The sequence below is a fragment of the Manis javanica genome, chromosome 7, assembly GCF_040802235.1.
Source record: "Manis javanica isolate MJ-LG chromosome 7, MJ_LKY, whole genome shotgun sequence".
Classification (NCBI taxonomy): domain Eukaryota; kingdom Metazoa; phylum Chordata; class Mammalia; order Pholidota; family Manidae; genus Manis; species Manis javanica.
In genome coordinates, this window is record NC_133162.1 from 48,325,989 (window position 1) to 48,342,256 (window position 16,268).

Consider the following 16,268-nt stretch of genomic DNA (forward strand, 5'->3'; position numbering starts at 1 on the left):
GAGGACATTATGATAAGTAAATTAGCCCATCACAGAAAAAAATAGAAGCCTCATGATTATGCTTATATGAGGCATCTAAAAGAGTTAAAACTATAGAGTAAAAGAATAGGAATGGTGGCTGCCAATGGCTAGAGGGGAGAGGGAAATAGGGAGTTAGTAAGCAACAGGCATGAAGTTTTAGTTAAGCAAGATGAATAGAGATCTTATATAAATATTATACCTGCAGTCAACAATGATGTATACTGGGTATTTTTTTAGGAAGGCAGATTTCATGTTAAGCATTCTTGTGACAGTAAAATAAAAGATGAAGTAAATTTTGTAACAATATTGAAGAAAAAATTTAAATAAATGCATCTATTTCTCACAAGAAATGTCTTGCATAGAGTTGATGCTCAGTAAAAAAGTTTTTTTGAGGTACAATTGATGTATAACATGTTACTTTCATGTATATAACATAATGTTTGGTATTTGTATGTGTTGCAAAATGATCACCAAAATAAGTCTAATTAATGTGTCGCCATACATAGTTACAAAATTTTTTCTTGTAATAGGACTTTTAGAATCTACTCTTTAGCAACTTTCAAATATGGTGGATTAGCCTACTTTATAAGTGTTATTAACTATAGTCACCATGTTGTACATTGCATCCCTATGACTTATTTATTTTATAACTGGAAATTTGTACTGGTTGACCTCTTTCACCCATTTCGCCCACCCCCAGCTCTGCCTGGCAACCACCAATCTGTTCTCTGTATCTATAAGCTTGTTTTTGTTTTTAGATTTCACATATCATATAGTATTTGTATTTCTCTGTCTGACTTTGAGTAAACAATTGTTGAATGTTTTGTTCAGTCCTCAGTCACTACTGAAAGATGTCATAGGTTTAATGACAATGATCTCAAAAAATTTATGGAGCTTTTAAATTTATAAAGCAATGATCTGTAAAGCTAGATGTAAACTTCATTTGGACAAGAACTGTTCTTTCTTACTTCCCTCCTTCTCTTGCATGTTGAGCATGGTGCCCGGATTTGTTAAAATATGTGTAATGAATGTCTTTTCACTTTTCCTCAGCTGATTTCACAGCCTTATAAAGTAGGAAAACCACATCAATTTCTCCCATTCTACAGATAGCACAACCAATTGGAATAGTAGTGGCTTGTCCAAAGACATGGAATTATTAAATGGCATAGCAAGGACTTGAATCCAGACTTCAAGAGCAATGTGCTTTCAACTCCACAGGACTATTTCTAATTTAGATCTCAAGACCAGTTCTGTTTCATGTTCTTAATTTAACTTCTGTTATCATTCCTTATAGTAAAAAATAATTTGAGATGTGTATGTGTATTTAAAATTTGTTTCAGCTGTAATCCTCCTTTTAATATATGCTATTATCATCTTGTATTGAACATGTGTATGAAAATGTGTATGAAACTCAATGGATTAAGTTCAGAAAAATGAAATAATTTTTTTCCTCAGTTATTCTTCACCTTGGTTGCTCTGTGGTTGCCGTATTTACGTAAGGTGGATTACCCGTGTCTCATGCTTAAAACAATTTCTTTTTACTGTATTTACATTAATATTTGTAGAGCATTAATGTTATTATCCTTTTTGCTATTCTTTCCTTCTGCTTTAGTTTCCAGAACCTTTTGGGATTGTTTTGAACTGACATTTTAGGGACACTAACATAACACTTGGTGATTCAGTGCTTTTAATCAGGTACTTGTTGAATACTATTTTGTACACATAATACTTTGAGTATGTGATTTCTTTTTATGTTACAAGTAACACCCAGAATCTGTACAAATGTATAGAACGTTAAATAAGGGAAAATGACAACAGTTGAACTGGCTGTTCTTTGAGCAATGCTGCTCAATATTTTTTTCGTTATGGGAATTAGTAAGCTGCTTCAACTGTAGAGTTATCTGAATCTACTGGCCTGATTGCACAAGGAATCCAGGGCATTGGCAGTGAGGGTCAGGTAAGGTTTACTTGTCAGAGCCCTGGCTGCATTATTTCCCGATGCTTCAACTGTTTCTTGTTCTCTTTCTCAGTTTACTCCATGAATCTCAGTTTATTCTCAGGAATTTGTTGAATGTATAGTTTGTATGGAACAGAACATTATTTTAGATTTATTTAAAATATATTGTCAGGAAAAGGAGGAAAATGTTTTTTGGAGGAAGGAATGCAGAGTCAAATGGCAGATTTTTCTTGCTGCCTTTTTCATGCTTCCCTATCCTGTAAAACAGATTTTCAGTTATTTTAGTGGGAAATTATCATGATCTCTGTAGTTTAATTTAGTGAATTGCTATTATTATTATTTCTGAACAGAAAGGAATATTTTATTGAGCCATAATTGATATACAACACTATATTAATTTCAGTTGTGTAAGATAATGATTCAATATTTGTATATATTATGAAATGATCACCAAAATAAATCTAGTTAACATCTGTTACTTTACATACTTACAGAATGTTTTATTTCTTATGATGAGAACTTCCAAGATTTACTTTCTTAGCAATTTTTCAATTATATAATCTACTATTAATTATAGTCACTATACTGTGCATTACAATCTCATGACTTTTTTATTGTATAACTGAAACTTTGTACTTTTTGACTCCATCCATTTTGACAACTAACCCCCATCTCTAGAAACCACCAATCTATCCTTTGAATCTATGAAATTTCTTTTTTAGTTCTATATATAAGCGGGATCATACAGTGTTTGTCTTTCTTACTTCACTTAACGAATACCCTCAAGGGCCATCCATGTTGTCAGAAAGGATAAGATTTCCTTCTTTTATATGACTGAATAATAGTGCATATCTTGGCATGTATCTTTTTGAGTGTTTTAGTTTTCTTCAGATAAATATGCAGGAGTGGAATTGCTAGATCATATGAAAGTCTATTTTTAATTTTTTGAGGACCCTCTATGCTGTTTCCATAGTGGTGGCAGCAATTTACATTCCCACCAACAGTACACAAGAGTTCACATTTCTTCAATCCTTGCCAACACTTGTTATTTTTTGTTTTTTGATAACAGTGATTCTAAGATGTGAGGTGCTTTTTCATTGTGGTTTTGCTTTGCATTTCCCTAAGACTACTGATGTTGAACATCTTTTCATTTGTCTGTTGGTCATCTATATGTCTTCTTTGGAAAAATGTTATTGAGATCCTCTACACATTTTAAAAAATCAGATTTTTTTTTTTGCTCTTGAGTTGTATGAGTTATTCTTATTTTGTGGTTATTGACCCCTTATCAAATACATGATTTATAATTATTTTCTCCTATTCAGCAGGTTGCATTTTCATTTTGTTTGATGGTTTCCTTTGCTGTGCAGAAGCCTTTTAGTTTGATGTGGTCCTGCTTGTGTATTTTTGCTTTTATTGTTTTTACTTTTGGAGTCAAACCCAAAAAATCATCACCAAGACTAATGTCAAGGAGCTTACTGTCTATTTTCTTTAGGGGTTCTGTGGTTTTAGGCCTTACATTCAAATTTTTAATCCATTTTGAATTATATTTTGTGTATGGTATAGATAGTGGTACAGTGCTATTCTTTTGCATGTGGATGTCTGGTTTTCCCAGTACCATTTATTGAAGACATTATTCTTTCTCCATTATACATCCTTGGTTCTTTTGTTGTAAATTTATTATGTCATCTGCAAATAGCAACTGTTTTACTTTTTACCTTACAATTTTTGACTGCCTTTTATTTTTCTTTCCACTTTTTGCCATTCAGTATGGTGTTAGCTGTGGGTTTGTCATATGTGGCCTTTATTATGTTGAGGTATATTCCCTTTGTAACCACTTTGTTGAGAGTTTTTATCATGAATTGATGTTAAATTGTGTCCAGTCCTTTTTCTGCATCTGTTGAGATGATCACTTGGTTTTTATCCTTCATTTTGTTAATATGATCTATATGTTGGTTGATTTGTAGATATTGAGCCATCCTTTCATTCCTGGAACAAATCCTCCTTTATTATGTTATATGATTCTTGTAATGCATCATAGAGTCTGGTTTGCTTTTATTTTGTTGGATACTTTTACACCATGTTAATCAGGGATACTGGCATGTAATTTTCTTTCTTTTTTTTTTTTGTAGTGTCATTGTATAGATTTGGCATGAGGGAAATTCTGGTCCATAGAATGAGTTTAGAAATATTCCCCCTTCTGTGTTTTGTAATGTGTGAAGAGAATTATTATCAGGTATTTTTTAAATGTTTTATAGAATTTTCCAATAAAGCTGTCTGGTACTGGATTTGGTTTGTTGGGAGGTTTTTGATTTGATGTCCTTACTGGTAATTGTTCTTTTCAGATTTTCTGTTTCTTCATGATTTAGTCTTGGAAGGTTGTATGTTTCTGGGAACTTACCCATTTCCTCTAGGCTTTCCAATTTGTTGGTGATTTATTGTTTGTATTATTCTCTTGTGATACTTTGTATCTCTGAGGTTTCAGCTGTAATGTCTCCTCTTGTATTTCTGATGTATTTGAGTGCTCTCTCTTTTTTTCTTCATGAGTCTAAGTAGATGTTTGTCAGTTTTATCTTTTCAAAGAACCAGCTCTTGGTGGTGTTGATATTTTCTAGTTTTTTAGTCTCAATTTTATTTATTTCTACTCTGATTTTTGTTGTTTACTTTCCTCTATTAATTTTCTATACTTCTTTTTCTAGTTCCTTGAGCTATGAAGTTAGGTTGTTTGAGTTTATTTTTTCTTGTTTCCTTAGAACTGCTTCTGTTGCATCCCAGAGATGTTGGTATGTTATATTTCACTTTTTTTTATCTCAAGGTATTTGTTTGATTTCTTAATTAACCTAGTGGTTGTTGTAACATGTTGTTTCATATCCATATATTTGTGATCTTCAAATTTTCTTATAATTGATTTCTAGGTTCATTTCATTGTGGTTGGAAAAGATGTTTGGTATGATTTTAATCTTAAATTTGTTAAGACTTGTTTTACAGCATAACATATAATCTATCCTGAAAAGTGTTCCATATGCAGTTGGAAATAATGTGTATTTTGTTGTTTTTGGATGGAATGTATAGTATTTAACTGCTAAGTCCATCTGGTCTAATATTTCATTTAAGGCTGGTATTTCCTTATTGATTTTCCCTCCAGTTGATCTATCCAAGTGATATAAAGATCCATTATTATTTTAGTGCTCTGTGTGTGTCCTTATATTTGAAATGAGCCTCTTTTAGGCAGCATGTAGATTATCTTTTTTTTTAAATTCATTCAGTCATTCTGTGTGTGTTGATTGGAGGATTTAGTTCATTTACATTTAAAGTAATTAATAATATGTATATACTTACTGTCATTTGTGAATTGTTGTCTTGTTGTTTTTGTAGTTTCTATTTTCCTTTCTTTTGTTGTTCTCCTTTGTGTGTGATGTCTTTTGTTAGTGGTATGCTTAGATTCCTTTGTCATCTTTTTGGTATATGCTATAGTTTTTTGCTTTATGGTTACTACAAGGCTTACATACAACAACTTACATTTATAACAGTCTCTTTTTTTGTTGACCATAACTTATGTTTGAATGCATTCTAAAGCTCTACATTTTTGCCCATCCCCATGGCATTTCGTGTTTTTGGTGTCACATTTTACATCTTTTTATTTTGTGTATCACTTAACTAATTAGTATATTTACAGTTATTTTTATTACTTTCATACTGGCTTTATTAGTGATCAGTCTGCTACCTTTTCTACATATTCTCCTTTACCAGTAGGCTTATACTTTTATATAATTTCCAGTTGCTAATTAGTGACCTTTCTTTTCAACTTAAAGAAGTCCCTTTAACATTTCTTGTAAGGCCTGTGATGAACTTCTTTAGCTTTTGCTTGTCTGCAAAACTCTTTCTCTTTTTCAATTCTGAATTATAACTTTCACAGGTAGCATATTCCTGGTTGGAATTTTTTTTTCCAGCATTTTGAATATATTGTGCCATTCTCTTTTGTTCTGCAAAATTTATGCTGAGGAATCTACTGATAGTTTTATGGGGGTTCCTTTGTACATACGGTGATTTTCTTTTGTTGCTTTTAAGATTCTCTCCTGTATTTAACTTTTGACATTTTAATTTAAATGTGTCTTGGTGTGGGTCTCTTTGGCTTCATTTTATTTGAAACTCTCTGGAATTCCGTGATCTGTATGTCTGTTTCCTTCCCCCAAGCTAGGGAAGTTTTTATCCATTATTTCTTCAAATAAGTTTCCTGCCCCTTTCTCTCTGTCTTCTCTTTTTCAGACTTCTATAATGTGATTGCTAGTCCACTTGATGTTGTTCCAGAAGTTCCTTAAGCTATATTCACTTCATAAATTTTTTTCTTTTTGCTGCTCTGATTGGATCAGTTCTCTTACCTTCTTCATGTTCACTGATCTTTTCTCCTGTTTGCTTTTCTCTGCTCTTGAGCCTTCTAATGCATTTTTCAGTTCAGTTTGTATTCCTTAGCTTTTTGCCTTCTATTTTGTGCTTTCTTGTATTTTCTCTTTGTTGAAGTTCTTACTGTGTTCATCCATTCTTCTCTGAGTTCAGTGAGCACCTTTGTGATCATTACTTTGAACTCTGTCAGGTAAATTATTTATCATTGTTCCATTAAGTTTTTTTCTGAGCTTTTGTCTTGTTCTTTCATTTGGAAAATATCCCTTTGTTTCTTCATTTTTTTGTCTCTGTGTTAGTTTCTGTGCATTATATGAAACAATCATCTCTCCCAGTCTTGAAGGGTTGGACTTGTGAGATGAAACTTTTTGTGTAATCCTGTCCCAGCTCTTGACTATATCTCAAACTTTTGTTATTTTCCTAGCAGCCTATTTCATTTTTAATAGCTTCCTGTAGTTGAGAGTGTACCAGAACAAGGCAGTGTTCCAAAGAGAGGATTTCAGTCAGCACTGAGATTCAGGCTGTTTAGCACCAGACCCTCAGACTGCAGCTTTTGAAGAATACAAATACATCTGGTTCTTTGGGACTGCAAGCATTAGGCCTGCTGGCCACCAAAGTCCGGTGATCTGGAGGTGTCCCTTGGCAGCAGTTATTAAAATCAGGGCTCTAGATGAGTGAATATTCTCCTTTCTTGGAGATGCCAGTAACTGTGGCAAGATAGAGGGAGAGCACAAAGATGGCACGCCCAGGCCTATGTTCTATGAGAGCACCTCCATACCCTCTAGATGTGTGCCAAACCTGAAGCTTGCCCTTGAGGCTAATGCTCTAAGACAAGAAAGTAAGCCTCTTTCACAGTCTACTGTCTATGCAGTGCCCTGGGGTTAGTAGCCTGCTAAGAAATGTGTCTCTGATTGTTACAGTCCCATGGGACCCAGGGATGCAAGCCTCTGGGCACCAGAGCCAGGTAATCAAGGAGTGCCTTTTGGGCAGCACCCATAAAAACCAGGGCCCAGCTGTAGCGGCACCAGACACATATAAGAGCTCCCCTCCAAAAGATGGTGGTGCTTTGGTGCATGGCAGAGAGAGAGTATGAAGATAGTGCCTGTCCTCCAAGGTCTCAAGAGAAGTTATAGTCAGTCCCTTAGATATGTGTTTGGTTAGCAGCCTGCCTATTAGGCTGCAGCTATGATGATAAGCTAATAGACAGGCCTCTCTCATAGAAAGACTGAGCTCCTGGCTATGTTGTTTCTTGCTGTGCCCTGAGGTGAGGACAGTTTTGTCATTGATCATAGTTCTGTGGGACCTATGAGTGTGAGGTCCACTGGTAAACCAGAGCCCAGCAAGCTAGAGGTGCCCTGGTAAGCAGCCACAAAATCCAGGGCACCAGACAAGGACATAAACTCCCTTCTGAAGAAACTGGAGAGTTGGAGCAAGGCAGAGGGAGAGTGAAAGGTTGCACTCTCCAGCCTGTGTTCCATAAGAACGCCTCTGTAGGCCCCTGTAAGTGCTAGACAGGAGCCTGCACCTCAAGCCAAAGCTACTGGACAAGCAAACAGACCTTTTTTCTCAGGAAGAATGGAGCTATATTTCAGTTTGCTATTTTCTGCCTTGCCCTGGAGAGGTAGTTGCCAAGTACTGTCTTTCTGGTTATTATAGTTCCATGGGATCTGGATCACAAGTTTCCTTGGCCTCCAGAGCCAGGAAATCTTAGGATGTTGTGGATGGCAGCTGCAATGACCTGATCACCAAATATAAAATCTGAATTATCAGGCTTGTGTGAAGTTTCTCTCTGGGAGACACTGGTGCTCTGGAATACACCGTAGAGGGAGAGTGTGAAGATAGTACCACTGGCTACAATGATGCAGAGGGGTAATGTAAAGGCAGCAGCCACCAAAAAAAAAAAAGAAAAAGAAAAAGTAAAAGAAGAAAAAAAGTGGCACCTTCCAGCTTTCAGGAGACAGGGAGGGCAGGAGGATGGTACCCACCTGCCTCTGTTCCCAGAGAGTATCCCAGCAGGCTGTTGCCTTTCAGACCAATGCTTTAAAATTAGCAAATGGTGCTTTTTAGTTTATAAATATACTTGTGGGTAAAATGTATCTCATGGGAACTTTTAAAATGTGTTGTCCTTGAACATGCTTTAAATATTATGGAACATATTAACATTTTGAACTTATAGTTCAATCTTTGGATGTGAACTGTTTTACCTCTGATGACATCATTATTTAGCTACATATCATCTAAAATTACTTGGATGTTTGGAAAAACCATGTGGTTTTTTTTTTCTACTTTGATATGTATTAAACCTATTCAAATTCTCTATTACACATACCTTAAGGAAAATTCTATATTTATGATATATGATCCTTCTAGCTAGCTAGTCTAAATAACTACATCTCTGAGCATAGATGGTACCCTTCCTCATTATTTATGGAACATTTTTTGCAAATGTCTCATTGAGTCTCATACATAGACACACAGGAAGAAAACTGAAGCATTTGTTACTGAAATATTAAAGTGGTATTTGGTATAAACATTGTTAGAAGTATGACATATATGTGTATACTTTACAATTAATTAATTTATAAATAAATGCTGTGATTTCATTAAAAAACAAAATTAGCAAATGAGTCTTTATCACAAAGTCTTTTTCTCTTTCACATAAAGTTGGGGTGCTTCTGTGCTGGGTCCTGGGGTGAGTTAGTCTGTGTACAAGGTCCTTAAGAGCTGTTTAGTGGCTGTCATGAACAGGAGCTCTGTTGGTTTTCAAAGCCAGATGTTTTGGGGGCTTGTCTCTCCGGTGTTGGTCTTAAAAGCCGTGCTGCCTGATGAGAGGTATGAGCCCTTTGCTCCCCAGGGTGTAGCTCCAGGTTTTGCCTCCTGGTTGTGGGGCACCTGGTGGGTGCGGGGTTTATGGCAAGGCTGTATCTCAGCATTTCCTGCCTGCTTCAGTGAGGTTTCCCTTTTATTTGTCTGATGTGATGAGGTGGTCCTGCCATTTTTTAGGTTTTTCTTTTTTTTCCAGAGAGAATTGTTCCATATATAGCTGTAGATTTAATGTGTTTGGGAGAAGAGGTGAGTTCCTTACATTCCTACTTTGTTATCTTGAACCAGAACCTGAACAGAAAGGAATTTGATAAAAAAATACTAGGGAGGTGTTTACAATGCTTACTTATATGGTGACTTTAAGGTTTAGAGAGAATGTTTGCATGTTCTCATTCTTGCCTGCTTTGTGATATTTGAAAATGTAGTCAAATAGGACAGAGTTCGCATTAATTTCTCAGTTCAGAGACCATTTTAAATTCAGTATTGACAGCATTAGAACATACCTAGGTTTGTTTTGGGTTCAAATTTATTCACTGGAATTTTTTAAAAGTTTGAATTTGGTGTGTAATGAGTTAAAGTATTAACACAGGATAAATTCAGTGTTTAGCAAACTGTTTGGAGGTACTTGGCTTATTTTAAACTGCCCCTCAAAACTTTGAACAGGTAAAATCCAGGAATATTAGAATCTTTCAATTCATTGTGCTTTAATTCCTAACTTATCTTCAACTGAGATATCATTTATTTTGAGATATAGTCAATATAATGAAATTGCAATACACTGAACTAATATAGAAAATCTCAAGAGGTCAATTTCAATGACCAAGAATGTTGGTCTGTAAAATCCTCAAATCAAGCCAACATCAAATAGCTTTAAGTACAGTCTAAATCTCACCTTAACCATTGTCTTATTTTTATCTTCTGTACTTCATCTTTATCTGCAAAAAAAAAATTATTGCTTGCACTCCTTGACATCTTTCAAGTGTGTATGTGCACAGATGGAGATGGGGTGTGTTTAATAGTGGTCTAGCCCAGGGCTATAATATAGATATTGTATGACCTCTTTGACAATTACTTGTTGTATGTAGAAAAACTTACTTAAAGAAATGAACATCATGGTTTGACTACTTTGAGCTGTTCAGTATCAATAAATGGAGGGTATAAGTCCTGATAATAAAATTTCAAGCTAAAATCTCCACATTATGCAAATTCTGACCTTCCATGAAAGAATCTTGTGGTGAGATGTATTATTAATGGATTTCTCCCTTTCTTCTTTGGCTGTGGACATATTGCCTGAAAGTATTGGTTTTCATGTTTCTTATTTTGAAGTCTTACAAATATGTTTACTCTAAAGCTCCTATTTGGAGTTGTATAAAGTTCACAGAGATAAATGTGAAGAAATATTTAAGAAGGAGAGCTATTATTTCTTAGGGTAGAGGAAGTGCTTGGAATTGAATAGATTGGTAAAATATTTTATATTAATTATAGATAAAATTATTGAAATTATGTAGAACCTTTGCTCTGGTATTATTTTGATTTGAACATAGTGAGAAGGGACCAGGAAATGGGCAAGGCACAGAAACTGTCATATGACATGATCAGGCCATGTCCCCAACATGATCAGGGAAAAATGTGCGACTTTGGCTATGTTGAAATTGATGTGTAGAATTGGTTCCCATTTAAGGCCCTGAAAACTCTTCCTTTAAAATTTGAGACCAACTTAAATTTCCTCAAGTCTTGTATGTGGCCTGAATCTTTCAATTGGTATCAATGAGTTTTTCTGTTTCACCACATCATTTTTATCTCTGTTCTGTTCTCTCTTTACTGTTACTGCCTTTTGTTAGAGTTGATGGTATAGTAGAAAAAACACAAACACTGTAGTATAAACCAAGTTCAAGCTTTCTGAGTTCCAGTTTACTCACTTGCAGAGTGGAAAGGAAAATAGGAACGCCTGTCGTGCTTGGAAGAATTAAATTGGAAACCATACTTGGTACTGAACAGGTACTCAATAAATGCCAGTGTATTTCCCATTTCTGAATTTCATGTCTAGTTTTCCTGGTAGTAGTCTGTATATTCCTTTTGGGCAGGACATGTGTCTTATATTCACAGTGTCCTGGTATAGTAGGTTCTAAACAATTATTTGTTGCATTTAATTTATTGTCCTCTGTGAAAGCTTAGCACTATTATCTTCTACTTTTTTCTCTGTCACATTGCATTGAATAAACATGTTGCTCTCATGAAAAGAGAATTTAATCCAGTAGAATGATGTTATATTATGACTTATTCCATAGAGTTTGAAATAGTAAGGGTGAAATAATTTCCCTGGAAACTTAATTATATTCTATAAAATCTTATTAGTCTGTCGCATAGCATCATAGTCACAGTAGAGTTCTGGTATGTTTATGATGGTGAAGTCTCTGTAGAAATCTATCCAGTGGCATACGGTGAAAATATGGGATGTAAAGGACATAGGGGGCAGATGCAAAAGACTTGCCAATAACATTACTTGACATTTTCAATCACTAATCCTCTGAAGTATGTTCTAATTTACTAAAATAAATTCAATTTTATTGTTAGCTCCCTTTCCTTACTTATTAGTAGCAGAACCATATTGTGGTCCCCTGTAATTTGTCTCCTTTGTATTTATCTAGTACCTGACTTAAAAATGAACAGAAACTTTCTAATTCAGAACTGATTTCCTAACTCATCTGTGTTATAGTGCAGAAGTGAATAAATATTTGCTGAACATGCTACATATGCATTGATCACCAAAATGTTAGTTTTCTTTCTTTCTCAAAATACAAGATCTGGGAGAAGTGTGCTGGGTGTCCGTTCTGCATAGATATTTCTACAGAGGCAAGCATCTACCTTTACATAAATTTGTTTCCATTGTTGGAATGTGGAGAGTTCTTTTAATATCTCTTCATTATGATTTGAAATTATACATTCATTGCAGTTTTTTTCTTTAAATGTAGCAGCATATGCTAAAGCATGAAGAGTTTTTTTTTTTAAATGCAGTGTGCTCTTCTGTTGGAAGGAGGACTTACCAGTCTTTTCATTCACGCAATGATGTTGGTTGTACTTAGGATACAGTTTCTAATTCTTTATAATCATTCATTATTATTTCATTGAAAGGAAATTGGCTAGCATTTGTTATCTTTGTATTATAAATGGGAGAAACTGAGGCTAAGTATTGACTATTTCTCTGTGTTAGCTAGTTAGGAAGTTGAGAAAATGCTGCTATACTAATAATTTACTTTATGTTCAATTTCAGTTTCAAAGGACATTTGAGTCTCTTAAAAACGTTTCCAATAAATCTGACCTCCAGAAAACCTACCAGAAGCTTGGGAAGGAGCTGGAAAATCTGGATTACTTAGCCTTCAAACGTCAGCAGGTAGGAGTTCAAACTCTCCTTGGTGGAGGAGATGAATTCTTTATGCTCCCTGCTGTCCTGCCTGTCAGGTTCAGGTGGGTCTGGGAGGCCTGATCTCATGTTTAGGGCAGAGCTAGCTGTGCTGTGCTGTGCTGTGCTGACCTGCTGTGTTCATATGGTTTCCTGCGGCATTTGATATGGGTCTTGCTTCTAGATGTGCACCCAGGGGTTTCCACAAAGATGTGTCCCTCTCAAAGAAAACCAGTGTGTGAAGATACAGCTGTCCTCCCACAAGCATGCCTCAGTGGCATGAAGGGAACGTCCATGATGGCTTAGCCAGAGGCTTTATGTTTGACAGGGCAGATACTTGAGGAGAAAAATCATCTGAAGACCAAGAACAGGATGTGGGTGTACATAAAAAGTGAAGGGAAAGACATAAACATGCCAAAATATGAATCAACCTTTAGTTTTCTTGTTTGATCTCTGAAGATTAGGAACATTTTGCTAAATGTATAAGATTGAAAGAAAATATACTTTATAAATGCAAGTCTTTTTGTATCCTTGTAGATCCCAAAATAAATCCAGAGCCCAAGTAGACTTCTACTGGGTTGCGTTTAGAATTAGTATTTTATAGTACTAATAATCATAAAATTATCTGTTTGTGAGGTGCAGCCACAGTAGCTGGCTGCGAGCTTTTCCCAGCCTGCGTCTTTCTTTCGTTTCTCTGCAGCCACTAGGTGGCAGGCTTGTCAAACGTTTACTTTGATCAGATCTGCCAGTGAGATGTTTAAATTAGGTTGCATGAAATTTGGGAGTGTGCTCAATGATGGAAGGCATCTAGAAAAATGACTAAGTGGTTGACTTGCATGGCTAGGCACTGAGCCCATTACTTCAGAGTCTCTCCTGTTAGTGTGGCAAAAGGTGTGGCTCTTGCCATTGCCTAATTCACAAATGTATATCTTATGGATGGAGTTTTCGAAACAGGACTTCCTATTTCTAGTTATACTTTGTGAAGTCATCATGGTATGGTCTAGAAATATTGACTCGAAGAGAACTAGATTCTGATTCATCACAGATATTGCATGGCCATTTAACCTTCCCATGGCACTATTTTCCCAGGAGTTATGTTTGTTGTATAGATTGTTTTGAGGTGAATAGAATATATCTGCACATACTTTAATTTATAAGGAAAAGGACACAACATCCATTTAAATTTTATTTCCTTATTTTTAATTAGTGATAGCCTAGGTGTCAGCCCATGTAACAGAAGCAGGCACAGTTACTGAGAGCTACCACTGTACACTCCTAGATGCTGCTGCTTAAAATTCACGTGGTGAGTCACTCACAGCTCTCGCCTATGCAATTGTTAGTACAGTTTGTTTCCAAGAGCCATATTTTACTATTGAGGGGTTTTTAAGTTGGCAGGCAGTAGTCACTGTCCTCTTCTCCTATCCTTTCTCATTAGCACATTCTCAGTGATTAGATTCTTACATTAGCTAATTGTGAATTTGGAAAAATGTGAATGCTTCATGGACGGAAGGACAGAACTCTGGGAGAATGGCATTGAGAACAGGTGGGTAAATTGCATGTGTGTGTGAGGAAAAGGTGTACATATATATGTACACTTATATATATGTATATATGAATCATATATACTATTAAGTGACAATTACATGCCACATAATGTGATTGGTACATTTATGGATTACATCATTAAATACTTGCAACAATACATGGGGTTGGTTTTATGAGCACCATTCTACAGTTGAGCAAAGTGTTAAGAAAGTTAAGTGACTTGCCTAATGTCAAAGGGCTGATGAGATATCAAGTTGGGCTCAACTCTAAATCAGTCGGATTCCAAACCTGGGCTTTTCTCAGATCTCATTCCCAACATCTCTGAATGGAGCCAGGCTGGGTAGTAGTAAAGTGAGGAGTTCTAGGCATGCAGTATGAAGGCAACTTTAGGAAAGGCCAGCCTGGGGGTTAAAGAGACTTTGAAAATGGGTGCCTGGTGAGAGGCAAATACAGGGCCAGTTTTCTCTCTCTCTCCCTCTCTCTCTCTCTCCTGCTGATTGTTCAATAGCTACAAAAACACAATCGAATTTTTGACAGCTAAGAAAATATATAAAACTTGTTTTCCCAATCTTCTAAGTGTTATATTTTGTAACTTCAGTTCTAATGAAATTTATTCACAAAGGCAATTTTTTAAATGCAGAGGGACAAATTTTTATGAAATGAACTTGCCTGAACACATAATATTGAGTCAACCCTTTGTCTTACTGGACTCGACCTTTCCCTATATCTACTGATCTTTTTTTTCTCCCTCCTGGAAAGATGGAAGGGGACTGGAGGAAAGTGGTCAGAAAGACAAGGATGATAGAATAGAAAGAAAATCAGGGACCAAAGAATGATGGAAAAAGAGGGAAAGGTATTACAGGGATAAGATAAGAGTGATAAAGTGAGGGAAATTAAATTCTACTTGGTTTTATACTATATGCCTCTAGTAAATTAAAACATGGAATTTTGAGGAATTAAAAAAATATCACAATAGAAAAAGGGGGGAAAGAGAGGAATATAAGAAGACAAAGTGAATGAGGGAGATGTCAAAGAATAGCAAAAATGAACTTTGGTGACTTGCCATTTTGCTTCTGAATGTAGCAGAGCTTTGTAGACATTTGTAATATTAACTAAGTTCTTCTGTACCAAAGCCACAAATTGCTGTGTTTCCTGGATGGGCAGGGTTCAGAAAGTCAGAACATTAGCCGTTACTTGACTTGGTGGGCTTTCCCTTTTATCTCCCATCCTATCTGGTTAAAACCCCTCAAATCCATCAGACAAAGTAACAAGTTTCTCCTACTGGAAAATATTCAGATCTCTGTAAAACTGCAGTTCAGAAAGAAAGATTATGCTTTGTAAGACAGGATTCTTTTTACCAGAGGATTAGTCATGGGTTGTTCCCTGGTCCAACCATATTTATCATTGCACGTTGTGGCGGAATGTGAGCTCCCTAAGGACAGAGCCTCGTCTGTCTGTCACCTTCAATGCCGTATTCTCTCCAGGGTTCAGAACGGTATCTGACCCATGGCAACTGCTCAATCACTACTAATTGGTGCTGTTATTGACACGAACAAAGGAGCATGCCAAAAGTTTGGCCTCAGATTATAGGCAATTAAAATTGTTGTGTTTTATTACACTTTTAAAATGTATAAGAGCATTAACCTTTTGGCTTCTGGATGCCGAAGGCTGACAGATTGCCCCTTGCCTTCTATGTTATTTAGGTTTTCTCCTAACACACTTCATTTTTTATTCCTTTCTTTACACAAATACAAAATATCAGTGTTACCTTAACTATGAATTTTAGATGTCCATTGAGTTGACTATAATTACTTTTCTTGGATTCATTCATTAGATTTTACTTTCTGTCTCTTTCTCTGACATTTTCATGTCATCTTGAGGGATTTCTTTCTCTGGGCCAGGTGGATCCCTGGAATACTTTGCTCTAATTATTTACCTTACTTTTGGGGGGTTATTGTGTGAACTTAGCTATTTTTTTCCTTTCCTTCTTTCTTTTCCTTTTTCTTTTGAAGAGTTAGTACTTATACTTCAGCTATTCCTTGGGCTGTGTTTTAGGTCAGAGTACAAGCATCTCTCCATTTTCCTACTGTCAAAAAGACAAATGTTGAAAATAGCTTTGGTTGGAAA

The 16,268-nt window shown here is 35.7% G+C and overlaps 1 protein-coding gene across 6 annotated transcripts in view; it reads left to right on the plus strand.

Moving 5' to 3' along the window:
- Positions 1–16,268, plus strand: part of CTNNA3 (catenin alpha 3) — a 1,703,691-nt gene that overhangs the window by 162,194 nt on the left and 1,525,229 nt on the right. For all 6 annotated transcript variants that reach the window (XM_073240982.1, XM_073240983.1, XM_073240981.1 and 3 more), the window contains exon 5: positions 12,468–12,587. In XM_073240982.1, the coding sequence (XP_073097083.1) occupies positions 12,468–12,587 (120 nt within the window). The remainder of the gene's footprint in view (positions 1–12,467; positions 12,588–16,268) is intronic.